The sequence below is a fragment of the Coregonus clupeaformis genome, chromosome 19 (assembly GCF_020615455.1).
Source record: "Coregonus clupeaformis isolate EN_2021a chromosome 19, ASM2061545v1, whole genome shotgun sequence".
In the NCBI taxonomy this organism is placed as follows: domain Eukaryota; kingdom Metazoa; phylum Chordata; class Actinopteri; order Salmoniformes; family Salmonidae; genus Coregonus; species Coregonus clupeaformis.
In genome coordinates, this window is record NC_059210.1 from 22,374,304 (window position 1) to 22,399,743 (window position 25,440).

Here is a 25,440-nt window from a genome sequence, read left to right on the forward strand (position 1 = left end):
GTCCTCCTGTTCTCCACTCATTACCTGTATTAACTGCACCTGTTTGAACTCGTTACCTGTATAAAAGACACCTGTCCACACACTCAATCAAACAGACTCCAACCTCTCCACAATGACCAAGACCAGAGAGTTGTGTAAGGACATCAGGGATAAAATTGTAGACCTGCACAAGGCTGGGATGGGCTACAGGACAATAGGCAAGCAGCTTGGTGAGAAGGCAACAACTGTTGGCGCAATTATTAGAAAATGGAAGAACTTCAAGATGACGGTCAATCACCCTCGGTCTGGGGCTCCATGCAAGATCTAACCTCGTGGGGCATCAATGATCATGAGGAAGGTGAGGGATCAGCCCAGAACTACACGGCAGGACCTGGTCAATGACCTGAAGAGAGCTGGGACCACAGTCTCAAAGAAAACCATTAGTAACACACTACGCCGTCATGGATTAAAATCCTGCAGCGCACGCAAGGTCCCCCTGCTCAAGCCAGTGCATGTCCAGGCCCGTCTGAAGTTTGCCAATGACCATCTGGATGATCCAGAGGAGGAATGGCAGAAGATCATGTGGTCTGATGAGACAAAAATTGAGCTTTTTGGTCTAAACTCCACTCGCCGTGTTTGGAGGAAGAAGAGGGATGAGTACAACCCCAAGAACACCATCCCAACCGTGAAGCATGGCGGTGGAAACATCATTCTTTGGGGATGCTTTTCTGCAAAGGGGACAGGACGAAGATGGCATTGAAGATGGGTCGTGGCTGGGTCTTCCAGCATGACAACGACCCAAAACACACAGCCAGGGCAACTAAGGAGTGGCTTCGTAAGAAGCATCTCAAGGTCCTGGAGTGGCCTAGCCAGTCTCCAGACCTGAACCCAATAGAAAATCTTTGGAGGGAGCTGAAAGTCTGTATTGCCCAGCAACAGCCCCAAAACCTGAAGGATCTGGAGAAGGTCTGTATGGAGGAGTGGACCAAAATCCCTGCTGCAGTGTGTGCAAACCTGGTCAAGACCTACAGGAAATGTATGATCTCTGTAATTGCAAACAAAGGTTTCTGTACCAAATATTAAGTTCTGCTTTTCTGATGTATCAAATACTTGTTCTCCCCACTGTATATATATATATATATATATATATATATATATATATATATATATATATATTTATTTTTATACAGTCGGATAAACACTTCAAACAGCCTACCTGACCGCTCGGTGGAGTCCGCATGGTCGATTTGTATCACATTCCAATGATAAAACTGGGGGGGACAACAATACAATTTCAGAATGTGGGGGGGGACATGCCCCTGTCCCCAGTGAAAGTTGCGCCCTTGCTAATCAAAATTGTCTATAGTCCCAGTCGGTATTAGATAGAACATCGCGGCCCTGCCCGCCTGTATGGAAAATAACCTGCGGTTACCTACGTTACTCCATTGGCCCACAGCAAAAACATCACCTTTTTCAAATGCAGTTTTCTTGTTGTTTGCTTTGGACCACAGCAAAAATATCACCTTTTTCAAATGCACTTTTCTTGTTGTTTGCTTGTTTTAATCAATTACAAAACTACATTTAAGAAAAGTACAACATATCTAAAGATTACTTTTCAACATTGCCTGCTCCCTAGCATTCTCACTACTTAGAACAACTTAATATTGTAGGGCTTCCCTCATGCCCCTTTTCATGATGGTGCTAGCAGCCACATGAGTGAGTCCTACCATCTTGGCTAGCTACCGACCGGAACATTAAGCTAGCCAAGACCAACAACACAAACAAACAGACTATACAGCTACAAGTAGTGAGTGGAGTTACAAATGGATTATATTAAATAAGTTAAATGGGCGTGGTCACTGGGAATTCTTTATTATTATGTGAATATTGACTCGGCGTATATCGTAAAAAATTCATGAAAACCAACATTTGCTTTTTGGTCTTAAATTAAGGTTAGGGTTAGGCAAAATGTTAGCAGTGTGGTTAAGGTTAGGGTTAAGGCTAGGTTTAGGTTTAAATCAGATTTTAAGAAGATAAATTGTAGAAATAGACAGGGTTTATACATCACTTTGATGTTGTGGCTGTGGTAACTAGTGACAACTATGCTCCATGGCTAATTATACAACCGGTGGGTCTAACCGGTGGGTCTAATCATTGGTTAAAACCGCATTCCATCCAGTGTCTATTCTACAAGTTACCACTGGCTAAATCTATGACGTTAAAATGCCTATTTACTCTGTTCCATCTGACTGCGCAATCCACTGTCTCATCAGCCCAGCCAAGCAATTTATGAACTTGATCTCCACTATGAAAAGCATCTAGGTATTATCTCACATTTCTTTTAGACTAACATTTAGTTTTCAACAGCGGAAATGTGTATATACCTTGCTGTCTGTCTCTCTGACATTTACAACATTGTTTCTATATTCAAATTTGGTCTCCAGCTGTCCAATAGTAACGAACGAGTCGGGAGTCGGGATTAGACAGACAGGCAGGCAGCATTTCTCAGCCAGTCGAAATAATGAATCAGCATAATTTTTATGGATATATACAAAGAACTATCAATAGAAAACAGCTAAAACAAAACGAAGCGCAGCTAGTTTGCTGTCTTTCCAGCTTCAGTTTGAAGGGATTGTGTTAGCTGTGTTGTTGGCTAGCTCCTCTGAACAACAGTGTCCTGACGAGAGAGCACATTTTCTATGCCAGGTGAAATCGTGCATCATTAGCTCATTGTTATGGATGTATCCAAATAAATGTCACTAGAAAACAGCTTAAACAAACGCAAATGAGGCTACTTTGCTGTTATTCTGGTTCTATTTTTGCCAATATATCCTCCAAACACTGGCTTCTCTAGCTTTATCACTTAAGCATACTACGGTGCTCCGAGCACACAAATTGGAGCACGGGAGGGTCGGCGTATGAGTCCAAATCAAAGAATGCAAAACGAAGCATGGAGGGCACTATTCGAATGCGTACTCCGTTTGTACATATTTTGAAGCATGCATCAATGCAAGCTTTAACGGAAAGTATGCAAATAAATATGATGCAACTATGTAAAAAAATTACACAACATTTCTTGAAATCAGTGGCAGCCATTATTGGAGCTAAAGCGAGAGAAAATGCACTCTGACTTCGGAATGAAATGGTGCCTATTCACATCTCATATGTTGCCTGACTGAAATATTTTATCTTTAATTTTGGCATGTTTACCTGCCTACTTACCGTAGATCGCAAGCCCATATTAAGTCAATAGGGCTAACTGGCTAGCTACTACTGTTAGAATTTCCATCTATCTTGCATAATATTCATTTTAGGTCATTTTTGCCTGTTACACTATCTGGTTAGCTACATTATTACGATTCAGATATAGCTAGCTGATGGTATGAAGTAAAACGGTTGCTTTGTGTATATCTTGTTTCGTCTCCATTGCCATTGTCCTGGCTGGAAGACTGTTCAGTGAATGGGTAAGTCCCAAGTCCATAATAAATCAATAGGGTTAACTAGATAGCTAGCTAGCCACGAAGAATTGGTAGCTACCCACGGAAAATGTAAATCTACCTTGCATAACATTCATTTTAGGTCATTTGTGCCTGTTTACCTATTAGCTAGATTATTACAATTCACATGTCTAGCTGATAATTATGAAGTAAAACATTTGCTTTGTGTATATCTTGTTTCGTCTCTATTGTTATCATTGTCCTGGCTGGATGAAGGTTCAGTGAGTGGGGAGGTGAAGTGGGAGGTAATACAGTAGGGGGAGTGCGAGTGCTGCTCAAATGTAATGTTTTATACATTATCCACACTCTCATCCTCACAAGAATGTACTCGAGAACGTTGTCGGAGAATGCACTCGGAGCATGAAAGTGCGGAGCACGGTAGTATGCATATTAAGCAACACCCATTGTCTTCTCTTCCCTAGCAGTTAAAACTCAATCATAGAAAAACAACCTACCTTGTGAACAAAACAATGTAAATAGCCAAGAAACACAAGGACAGTCGACTTTCGTTTCAAGTAAATTAGACCAACTTTTATGCCTGTGCGCAGCACTTCTAAAAATGAATCTTTCACTCCGCTCTTCACTTGCCCACAGCCCCCAGCCAGGCAGTGTTGCAGCGTGAGCCGGAATAGACTATATAGGATTCGTAGTTCTTTGACTTTGTGAGATTAATTTACCAACTATGAAACAAATCGGCGGAAATACTTTGAAAACAGCGACTGCAGCATTTACTTTACTATAAATGTGATCATACTTGACCATTTTTATTCACAAATACGAGTGAAATGCTCACAATGTGGAGCCCTGACCACCTGCCAACTTGGCTGGTGAAAAATACATCTTACTCGCCAATGCCAAAATCTACCTGCATTTGGCAGGTGGCGGGTGTTAATTTCAGGCCCTGGCCAGGACTAAAGTAACAGAAGGCGAAAGTAACATGGACATTTTCTCAGATAATGCAGAAGCTAGAATGAAGTAGTGAAGTCAGCATGTTCCTAAGACCTCCCTGCAAAAAATAAACGGACCAGTCTGACCATGTTTCGCTTAGTTATCAACAAAAAGTGGTTTTGAGCGATGTAAGTAAGAAAACGGACCCGGACGTTTTATTACATTTACATTTACGTCATCTAGCAGACACTCTTATCCAGAGCGACTTACAAATTGGTGCATTCACCTTATAGCCAGTGGGATAACCACTTTACAATGTTTTTTTTGTTTGTTTTTTTTTTGGGGGGGTAGAAGGATTACTTTATCCTATCCTAGGTATTCCTTAAAGAGGTGGGGTTTCAAATGTCTCCGGAAGGTGGTGAGTGACTCCGCTGTCCTGGCGTCGTGAGGGAGCTTGTTCCACCATTGGGGTGCCAGAGCAGCGAACAGTTTTGACTGGGCTGAGCGGGAACTGTGCTTCCGCAGAGGTAGGGAGCCAGCAGGCCAGAGGTGGATGAACGCAATGCCCTCGTTTGGGTGTAGGGACTGATCAGAGCCTGAAGGTACGGAGGTGCCGTTCCCCTCACAGCTCCGTAGGCAAGCACCATGGTCTTGTAGCAGATGCGAGCTTCAACTGGAAGCCAGTGGAGTGTGCGGAGGAGCGGGGTGACGTGAGAGAACTTGGGAAGGTTGAACACCAGACGGGCTGCGGCATTCTGGATGAGTTGTAGGGGTTTAATGGCACAGGCAGGGAGCCCAGCCAACAGCGAGTTGCAGTAATCCAGACGGGAGATGACAAGTGCCTGGATTAGGACCTGTGCCGCTTCCTGTGTAAGGCAGGGTCGTACACTCGGAATGTTGTAGAGCATGAACCTACAGGATCGGGTCACCGCCTTGATGTTAGCGGAGAACGACAGGGTGTTGTCCAGGGTCACGCCAAGGCTCTTCGCACTCTGGGAGGAGGACACAACGGAGTTGTCAACCGTGATGGCGAGATCATGGAACGGGCAGTCCTTCCCCGGGAGGAAGAGCAGCTCTGTCTTGCCAAGGTTCAGCTTGAGGTGGTGATCCGTCATCCATACTGAAATGTCTGCCAGACATGCAGAGATGCGATTCGCCACCTGGTTATCAGAAGGGGGAAAGGAGAAGATTAGTTGTGTGTCGTCTGCGTAGCAATGATAGGAGAGGCCATGTGAGGATATGACAGAGCCAAGTGACTTGGTGTATAGCGAGAATAGGAGAGGGCCTAGAACTGAGCCCTGGGGGACACCAGTGGTGAGAGCACGTGGTGCGGAGACAGCTTCTCGCCACGCCACTTGGTAGGAGCGACCGGTCAGGTAGGACGCAATCCAAGAGTGAGCCGCGCCGGAAATGCCCAGCTCGGAGAGGGTGGAGAGGAGGATCTGATGGTTCACAGTATCAAAGGCAGCAGACAGGTCTAGAAGGACAAGAGCAGAGGAGAGAGAGTTAGCATTAGCAGTGCGGAGAGCCTCCGTGACACAGAGAAGAGCAGTCTCAGTTGAATGACCAGTCTTGAAACCTGACTGGTTTGGATCAAGAATGTCATTCTGAGAGAGATAGCAAGAGAGTTGGCTAAAGACGGCACGCTCAAGAGTTTTGGAGAGAAAATAAAGAAGTTGTTGACATCAGAGGGATTATTTCCAGTTGTAGAGTTGTGTTTAGTTGTTTAAGGTTCCAAACATATGTCATTTTCTTAACCCATCTATTGACTAAATGACAGCATAGGTTTCAAGTAGCCTATCATGCTAGCTAGTCTTAGGTGTTAGCCTGAGAGACATTACAGGAGAGACAGGTGGGAGGAAATAAACACAATGTAAACTGATGACCTGGAATAAAATAAAATAAATGTTTAAGCACAGGCCATTGTCTCCTCCAGTTCATATTGCTTTAATAATGTTAGTAAAATATCAAGAAGTGACTGAATGTTTGAAAATTATATATGACATCGTTAGAATTATGCCTTAAAACCTCTTAAGGATCACACGCTTCTTTTCAATTTTTGCCTAAAATGACATACCCAAATCTAACTGCCTGTAGCTCAGGACCTGAAGCAAGGATATGCATATTCTTGATACCATTTGAAAGGAAACACTTCGAAGTTTGTGGAAATGTGAAATTAATGTAGGAGAATAAAACACATTAGATCTGGTAAAACATAATACAAACAAAATAACATGTGTTTTCTATACATTTTTTTTTCCATCATCTTTGAAATGCAAGCGAAAGGCCACAATAAAATATTGCAGTTTAGGTGCAATTTAGATTTTGGCCACTAGATGCAAAGTTTCAGATTGATCCAGTGAAGCATTGCAATACTGGAGTATTTTGTATCAAGTCTGCCGATAAATTGGTCAATTTATACATTTTCAAGTACATAACTATAGAGAACATATAAAAATGATATGGCAATTCAAAATGTAAGTTTACACACTCCCAGGAATGTCATACATGATGGATCATTAGCTTATACACTAACTTTCACACATCTAGATGGCTGGGCGGGGTGGGTGTGGAGCCAGAGACAGCAGGGGTTCAATCTGTAGAACCCAGTTCCTACATTTGAATATAAAAATGGATTTTATCAAACAAAACTATGCTACATTTTATCTCTGGGACCCTTAGGATGACAAATCAGAGCAAGATTACTCAATATAAGTACATTATTTACCTTCAGAGGTGAATATATCAAACCAGTTGCCGTGACAAGTTTTTTGTTGTTGTGCACTCTCCTCAAACAATAGCATGGTATACATTCATTGTAATAGCTACTGTAAATTGGACAGTGCAGTTAGATTAACAAGAATTTAAGCTTTCTGCTCATATAAGACATGTCTATGTCCTGGAAAGTTTGCTGTTAGTTACAACAGTCATGCTAATCACATTAGCGCACGTTAGCTCAACCGTCCCGTATACGGGACACCAATCCCGTAGAGGTTAATCAATTGACTTGATGGATCAGCTTCCCACATAAGCTTTTATCGACAGGTTAGTGGTTAAAAATATATAGGCCTATCTTTATGATTCTGGTGGTCAATTACCTTGTCAAGCCATGGAAATGTGATAAGCATGATGAGTTTGCCATTTGTGAAGAGAATAAAACACTTTTATTCTATCAAGATACGAAGCGCGTGTATGACAAGGACAGCTGGAGCGCACCTGATTGGTAGGGCTAAGCATGACTAGTCATTGAAAATTGTGAAAAACATCTCCTACTACATTCCCATTAAAGTGAGATGAGAAAATGATGGTTAATATAGCTATTATGTGATCCATTTTAGTCCGATTAATAATGTAAAGGCAAAATATTGTGATTGTGCAACATTGTGATGTTGACGCATGGTTCATTTTCATAAATTAGGAACCTATAGCATGAATTATCCAAATCAACACAAACATGACATTATGTCTGATAGTACGTTTGTTGAAAGTAATGAGCATTAAAAAACAGAAACATGAAGATAAAACAGATATTGTGCACTTCTCGCCAGCTGATTCTTCTGTCCCAAGGCTGCGTTACACCCGCCCCCCCTTCAGGTACAAAAGTAACATTGCGGTAGTTCTGTTCTCAGCCTATTTAATTTACCCTAGAAATTAAATTACAGTTGCTAATAGTAAAGGACGTATAAGTTGTATGTAATAAAATATGATGTCTCTAACTCTATCCATCTCTAAAAGTGTTACTTTCATCCCAGTTCTCCCCTAGTTTATAAATAGCCTGGTTGGGCTGATGAGACAAGACAGTGGAATGAGCAGTGATATGAAACAGTAAATAGGCATTTCAACATCATAGCCTTAGCCGGTGGTAACTTTTAACCTATCAGCATTCAGGATTAGACCAACGTTGTATAATTCTAATAAAACAAAACAACAAGGCTATGTCTAAATACAGTTACACACACCATAGTTGCTCAACGTGGGCATATAATATTAGGCCTAAAAGACAACGTAGACCATGGAGGGTTTTATGCACATCCAAACTTTTCACAGGTCGAAAAAAATTAAAATATTAAGAGAAAGGGGGGATGTCCAATCACTGTTACTTCTCCAAAATATATACAGTGCGTTCGGAAAGTGTTCCGACCCCTTGACATTTTGTTACATTACAGCCTTATTCTAAAATTGAATAAATCGTTTTTTTCCCTCATCAATCTACACACAATAGCCAATAATAACAAAGCAAAATATCACATTTACATAAGTATTCAGACCCTTTACTAAGTACTTTGTTGAAGCACCCTTGGCAGACATTTTTGGGCATGACGCTACAAGCTAGGCACGCCTATATTTGGGGAGTTTCTCCCATTATTCTCTGCAGATCCTCTCAAGCTCTGTCAGGTTGGATGGGGAGCGTCACTGCACAGCTATTTTCAGGTCTCTCCAGAGATGTTCCATCTGGTTCAAGTCCGGGCTCTGGCTGGGCCACTCAAGGACATTCAGAGACTTGTCCCGAAGCCACTCCTGCGTTGTCTTGGCTGTGTTCTTAGGGTTGTTGTCCTGTTGGAAGGTGAACCTTCGCCCCAGTCTGAGGTCCTGAGTGCTCTGAAGCAGGTTTTCATCAAGGATCTCTCTGTACTTTGCTCCGTTCTTCTTTCCCTCGATCCTGACTAGTCTCCCAGTCCTTGCCGCTGAAAAACATCCCCACAGCATGATGTTGCCACCGCCATGCTTCACCGTAGGGATGGTGTCAGGTTTCCTCCAGACGTGACGCTTGGCATTCAGGCCAAAGAGTTCAATCTTGGTTTCATCAGACCAGAGAATCTAGTTTCTCATGGTCTGAGAGTCCTTTAGGTGCCTTTTGGCAAACTCCAAGCGGGCTGTCTTGTGCCTTTTACTGAGGAGTGGCTTCCGTCTGGCCACTATACAATAAAGGTGATTGTTGGAGTGCTGCAGAGATGGTTGTCCTTCTGGAAGGTTCTCCTATCTCCACAGAGGAACACTGGAGCTCTGTCAGAGTGACCATCGGGTTCTTGGTCACCTCCCTGACCAGGGCCCTTCTCCCCCGATTGCTAAGTTTGGCCGGGCGGCCAGCTTTAGGAAGAGTCTTGGTGGTTCCAAACTTCTTCCATTTAAGAATGATGGAGGCCACTGTGTTCTTGGGGACCTTCAATGCTGCAGAAAGGTTTGGTACCCTTCCCCAGATCTGTACCTCGACACAATCCTGTCTGGGAGCTCTACGGACAACTCCTTCAGCCTCATGGCTTGGTTTTTGCTCTGACATGCATTGTCAACTATGGGACCTTATATAGACAGGTGTGTGCCTTTCCAAATCATGTCCAATCAATTGAATTTACCACAGGTGAACTCCAATGAAGTTGTAGAAACATCTCCATGATGATCAATGGAAACAGGATGCACCTGAGCTCCATTTGGAGTCTCATAGCAAAGGGTCTGAATACTTATGTAAATAAGGGATTTCTGTTTTTAATTTGTAATACATTCGCAAAAATTTCAAAAAACCTGTTTTCGCTTTGTCATTATGGGGTGTTGTGTATAGATTGATGAGGATTTTTATTTATTTAATCCATTTTAGAATAAGGCTGTAACGTAACAAAACGTGGAAAAGATCAAGGCGTCTGAATACTTTCCAAATGCACTGTATATAGTTATAGCCAACCATCGGCATTGATTTGGCCAGTGGTGACTTTGCAACATGAAAGGTAAACAAACAAACAGGCAAATATCGCCTACAGATGGATTCAGCACCACGGACAGCGACCGGAATTCTTGTGATTTAAGATTTAAGATCCAACAGAGGAAAGTGGAAGATGCAATTGTTGACAAAATGATCAAAGAAAATCAGTAAGCAGTCTTTTTAAATAACTTCATGTTCCTAGACAGACTTCCTACAGTCACTACACACCTTTCATGCAATGGGCATTCCACATAATGAGTCCAAACGTTTTACATAAAGCTTGACAAAAATAATGTCTAATATAAATGAAAGGGGGAATGTTTGTTGACTGTTTTGCTACTCATGATATTTTAATAAAATATTGGAGATGTACATAAGGCTACTGTGTGAGCCTCTGCTGGCAAAATCAATGCCATAACCAATTGCATTACCCCTAAGACCAGCTTTTGGACGGTCTTAATTATCCCTGGTTGTGCTCAATTACATTTGCCAATAACATTTGCCACTTACGTTTTTAAGGACACACCTCAAATATTTCCACCCCTCCCACCTCAGCGCAAGCCAGCTAATGTTAAACAGTTAAATCCCCGAACATGGCCAGTGGAGACCCGTCATTCAGGCAGAGCCCCACCTGTTTTGAGCTCCACATTTTTTGCAAAAAAATAACAGGCTTGCCTGTTTTGCATGTTACTTTGGCATTAGTACGTGTCACATATCAGTTTGCAAACAATGTAAAACAATAAATATATAATTGAGTTAAAAAAATACATACAAACATGGTTTCTTTTTTGCTTTCTTGAGATAGGCAGCTCCAAAATGGAGGTGTTTCAGCCTAGCTCAGTGCTTTCTGTGGTGGTGGGGCAGCCAGCGGAAAATACGGAGCGTAGGTTTTGTTAATGTTGTCTAGTTGCGCCATGATTGGCTCAGTGTTCTGTCACTCATGGAGACACGACGTCACCGCCAAGTCTAAGGGTAGAGGTTGAATATTCAAGCCCCTTGGGTGCTGCCATAGAGTTACATTAGAAGTGCCCATCCAATAAGGCCCAAGGTCATTGGCCACAGATACAATTATGTCAAATAACATTATATCTACAGGAGCTTTGATTGGACTGATCATGTCAACATCATACTTTCAAAATCTTAGCTAGCAGTCATCATCATGAATCAAGTCGACAATCTACTGGCAAATCCTTTTTAATCCTTGTCATATGAAGACAAATAATGAAAATAAATTATAGATAAAACGTATTGGTGCTCAGTGGCCATTGGACGCCAGGGTTGTGGGTTCGTTTCCCATGGGGGGCGAGTATGAAAATGTATGCACTCAATTAACTGTAAGTCGCTCTGGATAAGAGCGTCTGCTAAATGACTAAAATGTAAATCACTAACCTGCTATTCAGTGGAGTGGCGGTGTGGTCCCAAATCTGGGATTAAGGGTCTCTTTTCCAAGTTTAAAATGATAAACATTCAACATTGGCCATGCTGTCAATGAAGCATGATTTGTGATGCGCTCAAAACAACTGTTAACTCGGAACTGTGAAAATGTGACTTCAGTGAGTTCAAGACAACTGGGAACTCGGGAAAAATCGAGCTCCGACTGGGAAAATACGTTTTGAACGGTCATCCAACTCGGAATTGTAAGTCGGGAACTTGGGCCTCTTTCTAGAGCTACAACCTGAAGATCAGTGAGTTTTTTTCAGAGTTCCCAGTTGTCTTGAAAGCACCATAAATCCAGAGAATACCAGACTTTGATGACAAAATTTGCCCACGAAGGACCGCCGTGCCACCTTCCTGTTCAAGTGAGCATAGCGCAACAAGCTGAGGCCAAAAATTTATTGTATGCTGCTGCATAAATGATGTAATATGCCAGGGAGATATGTATACTGTAGCTAAGAAAGTTATAGTAAGTGTATGTTGTGTAGTAAGCTGTTAGTAGCCCATGTGCCTCACCCTAATAATTTGGTATATTTTCCCCTCTTAATTTCGCCTACTGTTCTGACTTGGTGGTGCACATGTAGCCTATAACCTGTTTTAGAGAAATGTAATCATTTAATATTGTAAGAGCTTTCATTGTCTGCTTATATGCCCACTTTATTTATCCAACAGTTCTGACTTGGTGTACAGGGAGAATGCTGTAAGAACGGCCCATGTTCTGAATTCTGTCACTGTACATTTCAAAAGTGCTAAACAAATAGTTATATTGACTACGTCCGTCCTAGCTCGCTCATTAATGCCTTCATGGAAATTACGGATTGCCTCTTATCCACTTGTCGTCCCCTTATGCCATATGTTGTACATCTCAATTGTCAGTAGAAACCACATTTGTTTAAGCAAGTCAGCCATATCAGCTATGTTTTTTTAAAAGGCAGTAAATGAGGCTGAATGAACTGTTTCGCTGCCAGACAAGGCTCCGCTGATAGCCAGGTGTAGCAGTGGTAAGATGTTGGGACTCTGCTGTTGGGACAGCTTTATGTAGGCCCTAACAGTTTATGGGCACCATTTGTCACCGTTATAGTGCAATTAATGTATTCTTTGGTGTTGTTTAGTGGCTTTGCTGGTATGCATCCCACTTTTTGGTGGGGGTTTGCCCCACCAAGATTGACATGCTAAAATCGCCACTGAACCGGGCATAAGGGCTGGAAAATGCTAGTGCACCAGTTTTTACATGACGAAATTACAACCTAAGATGTGTTTGACACTTGTGCGTCCATACCACCAGCCAAAAATAGAGCCCTGTGTCACTATTCTAGGACAGGGGTTTCCAAACTTTTTCACTCAGCCCTTCCAGCATTGGGGAACATCCCGCACTCCCCCTGCTCACGCATGCCATGTCTATTTCTCTGGGCACAAGCACTGTTCATGACACAAACTGTTCACACTAGTGGTGAGCCGCAGCGCGGGTCAGCTGTTTGTTTACCCACACCCACCCGCAATTGCTAATAACCCATCTGCAACTGCCCGACTATATGTGATAAAGTGAAAATCTGAGGTCTGCACCTGACCCTAACCCGGTAATATAGAAAATGCGCTGTAGGCTACAGTCAGAGATTGCGTAACGATTTTTTGACAGGGGGTGCAGGATTATTATTATTATGATTTAGATATGTTTCTGCCACAGGAGGTTGGAGGCACCTTAATTAGGGAGAACGGGCTCATGGTAATGGCTGGAGCGGAATCAGTGGAATGGTATCAAATACATCAAACATGGTTTCCATGTGTTTGATGCCATTCCATTTGCTCCGTTCCAGCCATTATTATGAGCCGTCCTCCCATCAGCAGCCTCCACTGGTTTCTGCTTGTAATTTCCGACATTTTGGTCAGCTATTTGTTAGTCAACTTGTCCATAAGCTTACATGCAGCTTCTCTTCTGTCAATGTATGTTGCTCTAGAACACGAAATAAACTGTTGTTCACCAGAATAATGTCATAAATAGATAGAATGAATGCTTCAATCTAGTTCACATCGGTAACGTTTTGTCATCTCTGCTCCTTTCGCGGAGCAAAGACGTTTAGTGACCGTGGAGAAAATGCAATAGCCTAACCAAATAAAAACGGGAATGACTTTCTGTGCAAAACTTTCAAATGGCAGTTTGACCGGTTGGTTATAAGGAAATAGAAAGGTGTGAAAAAGACAAATATGTTTCTGATAAGATTTCAGTTTGGCTTGGATGCATATTTTATGGGGCTGAAATACTATCAGCTTTTATGATGCTGATAAAGATAGCACTTCTACAGACAGTATCTAACTGCGCATTTGCATTCTCTCAAGATGCTGAAAGAAATCAATCAAATTTCTCCACTCCTGTTCCCAAGTCAAAATTTTGCCTACTTTAGTGTATAATTTGACTGCAAGAAATGCTTAATTCTGCAAGAATTAATATTAAGGCTATGTGAGAGATTATAGACCTACAGTCAATGTCTAGATTTCAGTTTCAATTTAACCCATCTGAACAGTAGGCTACAGTTCCCTTGACTTGCCATAGACCTATTTGAAGTACCTGTCTTGTGACTGTCGAATTTGTAGGCTATAGCGCCTCACAAACATCACACATAACATAGCCTCTTTTACCACTTCACCAAATCTTCCCAAAACCTTTCTTTTCTGGCCCTCCCTTCTCTTTATTTTCAACTCTCCATTTTGCAGCTTTTCTCTTATTGAATTAAACTCCGGACATTGTCCTTTTTGCCTCCGTGGATCGACGTTAACTTTTTCTGCCCATTACCAAAAGCATTTGGCGATTGGCGTGTAGGCTATTTGGCGCACATGCAGTTATGCCTTAAAGCTTAGGCTTATGCACGAATGCCAGATATACTAAAATAATGAAAGAAAAACGTAAATGTAGCCTATATATATAAATTGCACAATAATTATACATTTATACATTTTTTAAGGTATTATTTTGTCTTTATTCAACCCGCCACCCGCCCGCCCTTCATCCACGCAATATTTCATCCGCTATCCCTAAACCCGCCCGTTATGAGTCAACCCGCGCATCACTAGTTCACACCACTCTTGTTGGCGGAGAGAACATTTTGCATGTGTAGAGCTCATATCCTGCAATTCTACACATTTGCCATGTCTAATATGTGTGTTCATTTGATACAGTATTTGAGTGACTCAAACATTACAATAAAATCAATTGGATAAAAAACCTATCTAAAAAACTTTATCTGACATGGGCTCATTGATCTGGACATTTCTGGCAAGCTCTCTAATGACTGCATCAGATGACCTGGCCTCCACAATCACCCGACCTCAACCCAATTGAGATGGTTTGGAATGAGTTGGACGGCAGAGTGAAGGGAAAAAAAGTGCTCAGCATATGTGGGAACTCCTTCAAGACTGTTGGAAAAGCATTGCTCATGAAGCTGGTTGAGAGAATGCCAAGAGTGTGCAAAGCTGTCATCTAGGCAAAAAGTGGCTACTTTGAAGAATCTCAAATATAAAATATATTTTGATTTGTTTAACACTTTTTTGGTTACTACATGATTCCATATGTGTTATTTCATAGTTTTGATGTCTTCACTATTATTCTACAATGTAGAAAATAGTAAAAATAAAGAAAAACCCTTGAATTAGTAGGTGTGTCCAAACTTTTGACTGGTACTGTATATATTATTGTTTTGTGCCGACCACTAGGGGGGTGGGCGCACCCCACAGTTTGGGAACCACTGTTCTAGGGTGTTAAAAATGAAGCCTTGCATTGCAAGGTTGCAGTTTCATTTTAACATAGAAACCATTTTGAATGGCTAGGCCAGGGGTATTGCAAAGCGGTTCCCAATAGACGGGTGGGTTGTTTAGTAACAAAAACGATCCCACTGTGCAAAAACTGGTTGAATCAACGTTGTTTCCACGTAATCAACCAAGAAATTCAATGTGATGACATTGAATCAACGTGGAAAACTGATTGGATTTGAAAAAACTAATCAATGTAAGGGAATGTAGTATTTTTTTTCACCAAACATTTTACCTAAATCCAATGGCACGGTGAATTTTTTTGTTGATTTCACGTTGAATTCACATTAGTTGACAACTCAACCAACTGTAGGCTAAATCAAAACTAGACGTTGACCTGATGAGTTTGATTGATTTAAAAAAAAAACAATCCCCACTGTAAAGTGGCAGGCTACTGGCTTTATGTGGCTCATGTTCAGGCACAGGGAGCGGACGAACAGGTCATCAGGGGAGGATTTGGGATTTGGGTTAGAATGCAGTCTGGTGAAGCAGGTTGCACAGAAATGTACATCTCACAAAGATTGCAACTATTGGTTCAACTCCTCATCTTTGCTGACTGTAGCCCAAGTGCTATAATGTTGTTGTCTGCATTCTGATTTAATTTAGTTGTCATGGAGGTTGAAGAAGTGGCTGCGCTCAACAATGACACAAAGCAGATTGAACCATGTTGCCGTATTACGTATCCACCAGGAGAAGCTGGTTACCATAGATAGGAAAATAATACTATGCCAAAAAAAAAATTCTGGCAGTTACAGGCGTTAACAGGACTTTTGTGCATTTAAGTGAATTGAGACTGAAGATTTGACTTCTCTCTGTACCACTATACGCCCACTTTTGTATAAGGTTGCAATCGGTTATTGACTGTTATTGAATGTGTATGTTATTTACTTGATGGTAAATGACAATGAGTTGTTGCTATGTATTTTTGAAGTCTATTGCTTGAGCATGACGCCATACTGATTGGTTTATTTTGAAATCTATTGCTTGGTCCATATTGAAGAGTTATATTTTGACTGTCACTGAATTATTTTATGAATTAATACTGCAATGCCCCCGTACCCCGCTAGAGGGGTGTGGACACCGGAACCCATTGACCCTGACCCCCCCCAATATCCAACATAAAGTTACGCCCTTGTATGTCAGTCCCTGACAGTCACTCAATTAGCCCATGTCAGCAAAAAAAGTATTGATTGCTAGGTAAAGTAGTCTCAGTCGGAACACAGTGTGGTTCTCAACTTACTGTTGAGAGTTAGAAAAGTACAATACACAAGGTTTAATTTCTAAATTTGGTAGTGCATCAGCAGTTTTCCACTTGTTATGTCAGTCACTGACATTCACTCAATTAGCCCATGTCAGATAACATTTGTTAGATTGCTAGGTAAAGTAATCTAGCCAGCTAGCTAAACCTTGTAGCTTAGTAATCATCACCAAATTACCGACCGGGTACGCAGGGCATGTGCCCAGGGGCCCTGACCTCCAGGGGGCCTGTCATGCCAAATACTGTCTACTTGCCAATATGTGTCCACCCCTGCCTCAAGGTCTCCTTCCCAGCTGTTGCATTGTCCTCTCCAAGTCCTCTACCTGGGTATAAAACCAGGGATTTCATGTTACCACGAGCAACGGAAACAATGTATGTGTTGAAAGAGTAGCCTGGGCAAAAAAGTGAGTGAGACAAATATCAGTAGAACCAAACACAAATGTAAGCAGCCTATGATAAACACACTCAACAACAACAACTGTTAAATGTCATGTTAGCCATGAGGAAATATTTCATTTCTGTGCATTAGAGCCTAACCAGATTAGGACTTTCTGTCAAGTCAGTTTATCTAGCCAAGTCAAATTCAATTCACATTGTTAGCATGTTAGAACATGAAGCATTCTTCACATCTGCAGCCATGAAATTATCAACAACCTTGCTAAAGCCTAGGATGAAAATACTTTCAACTACCTAAATGTCTTGGCTAGCTAGCTAGCTAATGGACTAGATCACTTTTTAAAGCTAACTTGATTGTTCTTAGCTACCTGTCCTGCAAATTTACCTCGGCTCGGCGTCCCTAAGATGGTTATTTCATAGGCAAAACCCCCCCAAATTAATGTATAATAATCTATAGATAAGATTGAGAGCGATGAGAAGGACATGCAAAGTATGAAGGCTTCTTCCCTCTCACCTATTGCTCACAGTGCGCACGTGGTCCTTTTGCTGCCAAATGAACGTGCTTAGTTATTTCTACCACTGGCACTACACTGCCGGTCAAAAGTTTTAGAACACCTACTCATTCAAGGGTTTTTCTTTATTTTTACTAGTTTCTACATTGTAGAATAATAGTGAAGACATCAAAACTATGAAATAACACATATGGAATCATGTAGCAACCACAAAAGTGTTAAACAAATAAAAATATATTTTATATTTGAGATTCTTCAAATAGCCACCCTTCGCCTTGATGACAGCTTTGCACACTCTTGGTATTCTCTCAACCAGCTTCATGAGGTAGTCACCTGGAATGCATTTCAATTAACAGGTGTGCCTTCTTAAAAGTTAATTTGTGGAATTTTGTTCCTTCTTAATGCGTTTCAGCCAATCAGTTGTGTTGTGACAAGGTAGGGGGGGTATACATAAGATAGCCATATTTGGTAAAAGTCCATATTATGGAAAGAACAGCTTGAATAAGCAAAGAGAAACGACAGTCCATCATTACTTTAAGACATGAAGGTCAGTCAATACGGAAAAGTTCAAGAACTTTGAAAGTTTCTTAAAGTGCAGTCGCAAAATCCATCAAGCACTATGATGAAACTGGCTCTCATGAGGACCGCCACAGGAATGGAAGACCCAGAGTTACCTCTGCTGCAGAGGATAAGTTCATAAGAGTTACCAGCCTCAGAAATTTCAGCCCAAATAAATGCTTCACAGAGTTCAAGTAACAGACACATCTCAACCAACTGTTCAGAGGAGACTGTGTGAATCAGGCCTTCATGGTCGAATTGCTGCAAAGAAACCACTACTAAAGGACACCAATAATAATAATAATAATATGCCATTTAGCAGACGCTTTTATCCAAAGCGACTTACAGTCATGCGTGCATACATTTTTTGTGTATGGGTGGTCCCGGGGATCGAACCCACTACCCTGGCGTTACAAGCGCCATGCTCTACCAATTGAGCTACAGAGGACCACATAATAAGGAGAGACTTGTTTGGGCCAAGAAACACGAGCAATGGACATTAGACTGGTGGAAGTTTGTTGTTTGGTCTGGAGTCAAAATTTGAGATTTTGGGTTCCAACTGCAGTGTCTTTATGAGACGCAGTGTGGGTGAACGGATGATCTCTGCATGTGTAGTTCCCACCGTAAAGCATGGCGGAGGAGATGTTATGGTGTGGGGGTGCTTTGATGGTTACACTGTCTGTGATTTATTTAGAATTGAAGGCGCACTTAACCAGCATGGCTACCACAGCATTCTGCAGTGATACACCATCCCATCTGGTTTGGGCTTAGTGGGACTATCATTTTTTTTTCAACAGGACAATGACCCAACAAACCTCCAGGCTGTGTAAGGGCTATTTTACCAAGAAGGAGAGTGATGGAGTGCTGCATCAGATGACCTGGCCTCCACAATCCCCCGATCTCAACCAAATTGAGATGGTTTGGGATGAGTCGGACCGCAGAGTGAAGGAAAAGCAGCCAATAAGTGCTCAGCATATGTAGGAACTCCTTCAAGACTGTTGGAAAAGCATTCCAAGTGAAGCTGGTTGAGAGAATGCCAAGAGTGTGCAAAGCTGTCATCAAGGCAAAGGGTGGCTATTTGAAGAATCTCAAATGTAAAATATATTTTGATTTGTTAACACTTTTTTGGTTACTACATGATTCCATATGTGTTATTTCATAGTTTTGATGTCTTCACTATTATTCTACAATGTAGAAAATAGTAAAAATAAAGAAAAACCCTTGAATGGTGTTCTAAAACGTTTGACCGGTAGTGTACATATAACTTCTTTGCCATTGAATGTTTCAATAGTTGGCTATGCTATGTCTGTTGTCACTGGTGTGAGGTGTGCATGAACGAGGATTAAAAAAAGAATCACTGGCCTACATACAACGTTTCTTTTACTGAGATGTGTAACAGGTAAAAAGCTATATTTATTAGAGGAAACAATGTGCACAGAAACCAATGTGTTAAGCATTAAGGAGTGGGGAATGGGGATTTTTGATTGGGGAAACATTGATTAATTGTTGGTCATGAAGAGAAGGATAGCCTACAGCTTTAAAATCTTGCTCTTAATAGCCAATTAGTAGAGGTGATCGTGAACAAGGGTTCCTCAGCTTAAGCGACAGGCTCCTCTGCTCCTGTCTAGGTCATATGGGCTTGTATAGGCCCACTTATCATAGGATTAACCCATATTAGTCACTACTACATCTTCCAGTTTACCACTTGTAAACAGCCATGCTAGATGGTGTGACTGGTACAGAGTTAGCTTGAATCCTCTTTTTCAGTCATGTGACCCTCCTGTCTTACAATTCTCTCTTTCTCTCCTAACTGTTGTATCAGACACTTTTAGACAAAGGCTGACAATGTCACAGATACAATGGGTTCTATTAAGCAATGATAGCACTGTGGCCTGTGAGGCGTGTTTTAATTACAGATTAGGCTACTTTCCTTTGTACTTCCAACTGGATTTCCTTCCATCCCCATTTTGGAAATCATATACTTTACTTGTGTGGTTTCTGTCAAAATAGCATTATTGCTCACTTTCCCTATACACATCAAAAGGCATCTACTCAAAATGAAAATGCATCTACTCGGTAGCATTTTGTTATCATTGACCCAGCCTTTGACCCTAAGATCCAATACCTCAGAGATGCTGAGGGGAGCAGGATGATGTGAAAGGCTTCATGCTGTGCAACGTATGGCACAGTACAGTAGCACCATTCTGTGGGCATTAGGGGTAACCACTGGTTGTCAATATTGGTGTCAACCCTCTTGATGCATTTTATGTTATGTATTGGTGGTATGTGTCATTTTTCTTGGTGACAATATTCTGTTGAATACGAATATCCTGAGTTATCTTGCTCATTGAGTTCAACAAGGCTTTGAGCATGGGATTGAGTTTTGATCAGCATATTTAGATTATGTAAAGGAATGATCATGCTTTTGTACTATTTACAATATCTGTTTTGTGTTGTCTCTGTTTCTCTCCTCCATGTGCTCCTCCAGGCTGGGCGAATCGAACCTCACCACCCTAAAGTGTGCGGCCACCAGGGAGGCGTGCTGGACATCAAATGGAACCCCTTCATCGACAACATCATAGCCTCCTGCTCAGAGGACTGCTCTGTGAGTAACAACAATCATTGGTGTGTGTGTGTATGTGTGTGCGCGTGTCTGTGCGTGGGTGTGTGCATGTGCAGTGTGCATGTCTGTGTGTGTGTGTGTGTGTCTGTGTGTGTGCGCACATGCATGTCTCTGTGTGCGTGTGTGCACACGTCTGTGTGTGTGTGTTTCCATGTGTGTGCATGCGTGTATTCCTGTGCATAGGGGAAAATATTCAAACCCTTGACTTATTCCACATTTTGTTGTGTTACAGCCTGAATTCGAAATGGATTCAATAAAAACAAATCTCACCTGTCTACACATTATACCCTATAATGACAAAGTGAAAACATGTTTTTAGAAATTTTAGCACATTTATTGAAATTGAAATACAGAAATGTGGATTTTTACATTTTTTGTAGTTTTACTTTAGTGCCTTATTGCAAATAGGATGCATGTTTTGGAATATTTGTATTCTGTACAGGCTTCCTTCTTTTCACTCTGTCATTTAGGTTAGTATTGTGGAGTAACTACAATGTTGTTGATCCATCCTCAGTTTTCTCCTATCACAGCCATTAAATTCTGTAACAATTTTAAAGTCACAATTGGCCTCATGTTGAAATCCCTGAGCGGTTTCCTTCCTCTCCGGTAACTGAGTTATGAAGGACACCTGTGTCTTTTTAGTGACTGGGTATATTGATACACCATCCAAAGTGTAATTAATAACTTCACCATGCTCAAATGGATATATTCAATGTCTGCTTTTTTTCTTTTTCTTACACATCTACCAATAGGTGCCCTTCTTTGCAAGGCATTGGCAAACCTCCCTGGTCTTTGTGGTTTAATCTGTGTTTGAAAGTCACTGCTCGACAGAGGGACCTTACAGATAATTGTATGTGTGGGGTACAGAGATGAGGTAGTCATTCAAAAATCATGTTAAACACTATTATTGCACACAGAGTCCATGCAACATATTATGTGACTTGTTAAGCAAATTTGTACTCATTAACTTATTAGGCTTGCCATAACAAAGGGGTTGAATACTTACAGTGCCCTCCACTATTATTGGTACCCCTGTTTAAGATGTGGTCGAGGACTTCCAAAAATTCTCCTTTTTTTTTAAACAACATAGAACCCAAATGCAAAAAAAGAGAAAAATCCAACCTTTTATTTAAGTACATTACTTTGGTGGTAAAAAAAAAATCACACATTTAGAAGAAAAAAAACGTGAAATCATGTGTCCCACAATTATTGGCACCCCTAACAATTCCGCTGAAAATTTTAATTGATTTTTTTTTAAATATATTTTTCTGTAGTTGCTAAAGTTGGTCAGGGTATCTAGGAACTTTTAATTAGTAATTCATGACTTCCTGTTTCCCTGGGGTATAAATATGACGTGACACAGAGGCCTAATTCTCTTACCCATTTGTCAACATGGCAAAGACAAGAGAACACACCATTCAAGTAAGGCAGATTTGTGTCGACCTTCATAAGTCAGGCAATGGCTACAAGAAAATAGCCACTCGCCTTAACTTGCCCGTATCTACAGTCAGAGGAATCATTAAGAAGTTTAAAACAACTGGAACGGTGACAAACAAGGCTGGAAGAGGTCCCAAGTTTATCTTGCCACAACGCACAATGAGGAGGATGGTAAGAGAAGTAAAAAAAAGTCCTAAGCTCACTGTCACAGAATTGCATCAAAGAGTGGCATCTTTGGGTCACAAAGTCTCCAAAACAACCATCAGACGCTCTCTACATGCCAACAAGCTGTTTGGGAGGCATGCAAGGAAAAAGCCTTTTCTCACTAACACTCACAAACGTAAACGTCTGGAGTTTGCTAAGCGGCACTGGGACTTCAACTGGGATCGTGTGCTTTGGTCAGATGAGACTAAGATTGAGCTTTTTGGCAACAAACACTCTAAGTGGGTCTGGCATAAAACAAAAGATGAGCATGCCGAAAAGCACCTCATGCGCACCGTGAAGTATGGTGGAGGATCTGTGATGCTGTGGGCCTGTTTCTCTTCCAAAGGCCCTGGGAACCTTGTTAGGGTGCATGGCATTATGAACGCTTTGAACTACCAGGACATTTTAAATAAAAACCTGATGGCCTCTGCCAGAAAGCTGGAGATGGGTCGTCATTGGGTCTTTCAGCAGGATAATGATCCAAAACATGTGGCAAAATCTACACAAAAATGGTTCAGCAGTCACAAACTCAAGGTCCTCCCATGGCCATCTCAGTCCCCAGACCTCAACCCAATCGAAAACCTGTGGGGCGAGCTAAAGAGGAGAGTGCATAAGAGAGGACCCAGGACACTGGATGATCTAGAAAGATTGTGCAAAGAAGAATGGTCAAAGATCCCTCTCTCTGTGTTCTCCAATCTTGTGAAATGTTATAGGAGGAGATTAAGTGCTGTCTTGTTGGCAAAAGGGGGGTTGTACAAAGTATTAACATCAGGGGTGCCAATAATTGTGGGACACATGATTTCACGTTTTTTTATTTCTAAATGTGTGATTTTTTTTTACACCAAAGTAATGTACTTAAATAAAAGGTTGGATTTTTCTCTTTTTTTGCATTTGGGTTCTATGTTGTTTAAAAAAAAAGGAGAATTTTTGGAAGTCCTCGACCACATCTTAAACAGGGGTGCCAATAATTGTGGAGGGCACTGTATTTACTCCAGACATTTCAGCTTTTTATTTTTAATTACTATAATTAGTAAAAATGTCAAAAAACATAATTCCACTTTGACATTATGTGGTATTGTGTGTGACACAAAATCTGAATTTAAACCATTTTAAAGTCAGGCTGTAACACAACAAAATGTGGAATAAGTCAAGGGGTGAGAATACTTTCTGAAGGCACTGTACATATTCGTATATACAGTACAGTTAAATTAGATCTTTAGAAAGAGGAGAGGCGATGTGATACAATATGTTTTATTTTTCTGTTTTTTAAAGCTAAACTTGCTTTTTGCCTGAGTAACCTCTGGAGGCAAAGCATTCCACGATGACATCACATGTCTATGACCGTCATCTATATTTGGCCTATAGGTGCGGATATGGGAGATTCCAGAGGGAGGGCTGAGGCGGAACATGTCCGAGGCGGTGCTGGAGTTGTATGGACACAGCCGACGAGTGGGTCTCATAGAGTGGCACCCCACCTGCAGTGGCATCCTCTTCAGCGCTGGCTACGACTTTAAGGTATCAGTAAATAATTTCTGTAGTATTCCTTACATTCCTTTCCTCTCTTTGTCTATCTCTCTCTCTCTCTCTCTCTCTCTCTCTCTCTCTCTCTCTCTCTCTCTCTCTCTCTCTCTCTCTCTCTCTCTCTCTCTCTCTCTCTCTCTCTCTCTATATATATATATATATATATATATATATATATACAGTGGGGAGAACAAGTATTTGATACACTGCCGATTTTGCAGGTTTTCCTACTTACAAAGCATGTAGAGGTCTGTCATTTTTATCATAGGTACACTTCAACTGTGAGAGACAGAATCTAAAACAAAAATCCAGAGAATCACATTGTATGATTTTTAAGTAATTAATTTGCATTTTATTGCATGACATAAGTATTTGATCACCTACCAACCAGTAAGAATTCCGGCTCTCACAGACCTGTTAGTTTTTCTTTAAGAAGCCCTCCTGTTCTCCACTCATTACCTGTATTAACTGCACCTGTTTGAACTCGTTACCTGTATAAAAGACACCTGTCCACACACTCAATCAAACAGACTCCAACCTCTCCACAATGGACAAGACCAGAGAGCTGTGTAAGGACATCAGGGATAAAATTGTAGACCTGCACAAGGCTGGGATGGGCTACAGGACAATAGGCAAGCAGCTTGGTGAGAAGGCAACAACTGTTGGTGCAATTATTAGAAAATGGACGAAGTTCAAGATGACGGTCAATCACCCTCGGTCTGGGGCTCCATGCAAAATCTCACCTCGTGGGGCATCAATGATCATGAGGAAGGTGAGGGATCAGCCCAGAACTACACGGCAGGACCTGGTCAATGACCTGAAGAGAGCTGGGACCACAGTCTCAAAGAAAACCATTAGTAACACACTACGCCGTCATGGATTAAAATCCTGCAGCGCACGCAAGGTCCCCCTGCTCAAGCCAGCGCATGTCCAGGCCCGTCTGAAGTTTGCCAATGACCATCTGGATGATCCAGAGGAGGAATGGCAGAAGGTCATGTGGTCTGATGAGACAAAAATAGAGCTTTTTGGTCTAAACTCCACTCGCCGTGTTTGGAGGAAGAAGAAGGATGAGCACAACCCCAAGAACACCATCCCAACCGTGAAGCATGGAGGTGGAAACATCATTCTTTGGGGATGCTTTTCTGCAAAGGGGACAGGACGACTGCACCGTATTGAGGGGAGGATGGATGGGGCCGTGTATCGCGAGATCTTGGCCAACAACCTCCTTCCCTTAGTAAGAGCATTGAAGATGGGTCGTGGCTGGGTCTTCCAGCATGACAACGACCCGAAACACACAGCCAAGGCAACTAAGGTGTGGCTCTGTAAGAAGCATCTCAAGGTCCTGGTGTGGCCTAGCCAGTCTCCAGACCTGAACCCAATAGAACATCTTTGGAGGGAGCTGAAAGTCCGTATTGCCCAGCGACAGCCCAAAACCTGAAGGATCTGGAGAAGGTCTGTATGGAGGAGTGGGCCAAAATCCCTGCTGCAGTGTGTGCAAACCTGGTCAAGATCTACAGGAAACGTATGATCTCTGTAATTGCAAACAAAGGTTTCTGTACCAAATATTAAGTTCTGCTTTTCTGATGTATCAAATACTTATGTCATGCAATAAAATGCAAATTAATTACTTAAGAATCATC

The 25,440-nt window shown here is 41.6% G+C and overlaps 1 protein-coding gene across 3 annotated transcripts in view; it reads left to right on the top strand.

The window, feature by feature from the left end:
* The window catches only part of LOC121532102 (coronin-2B), a 62,916-nt gene that overhangs the window by 11,294 nt on the left and 26,182 nt on the right, over window positions 1–25,440 (top strand). For all 3 annotated transcript variants that reach the window (XM_041837803.2, XM_041837802.2, XM_041837804.2), the window contains exons 3-4: window positions 20,504–20,620; window positions 23,645–23,794. In XM_041837803.2, coding sequence (XP_041693737.2) covers window positions 20,504–20,620; window positions 23,645–23,794 — 267 coding nt within the window. The remainder of the gene's footprint in view (window positions 1–20,503; window positions 20,621–23,644; window positions 23,795–25,440) is intronic.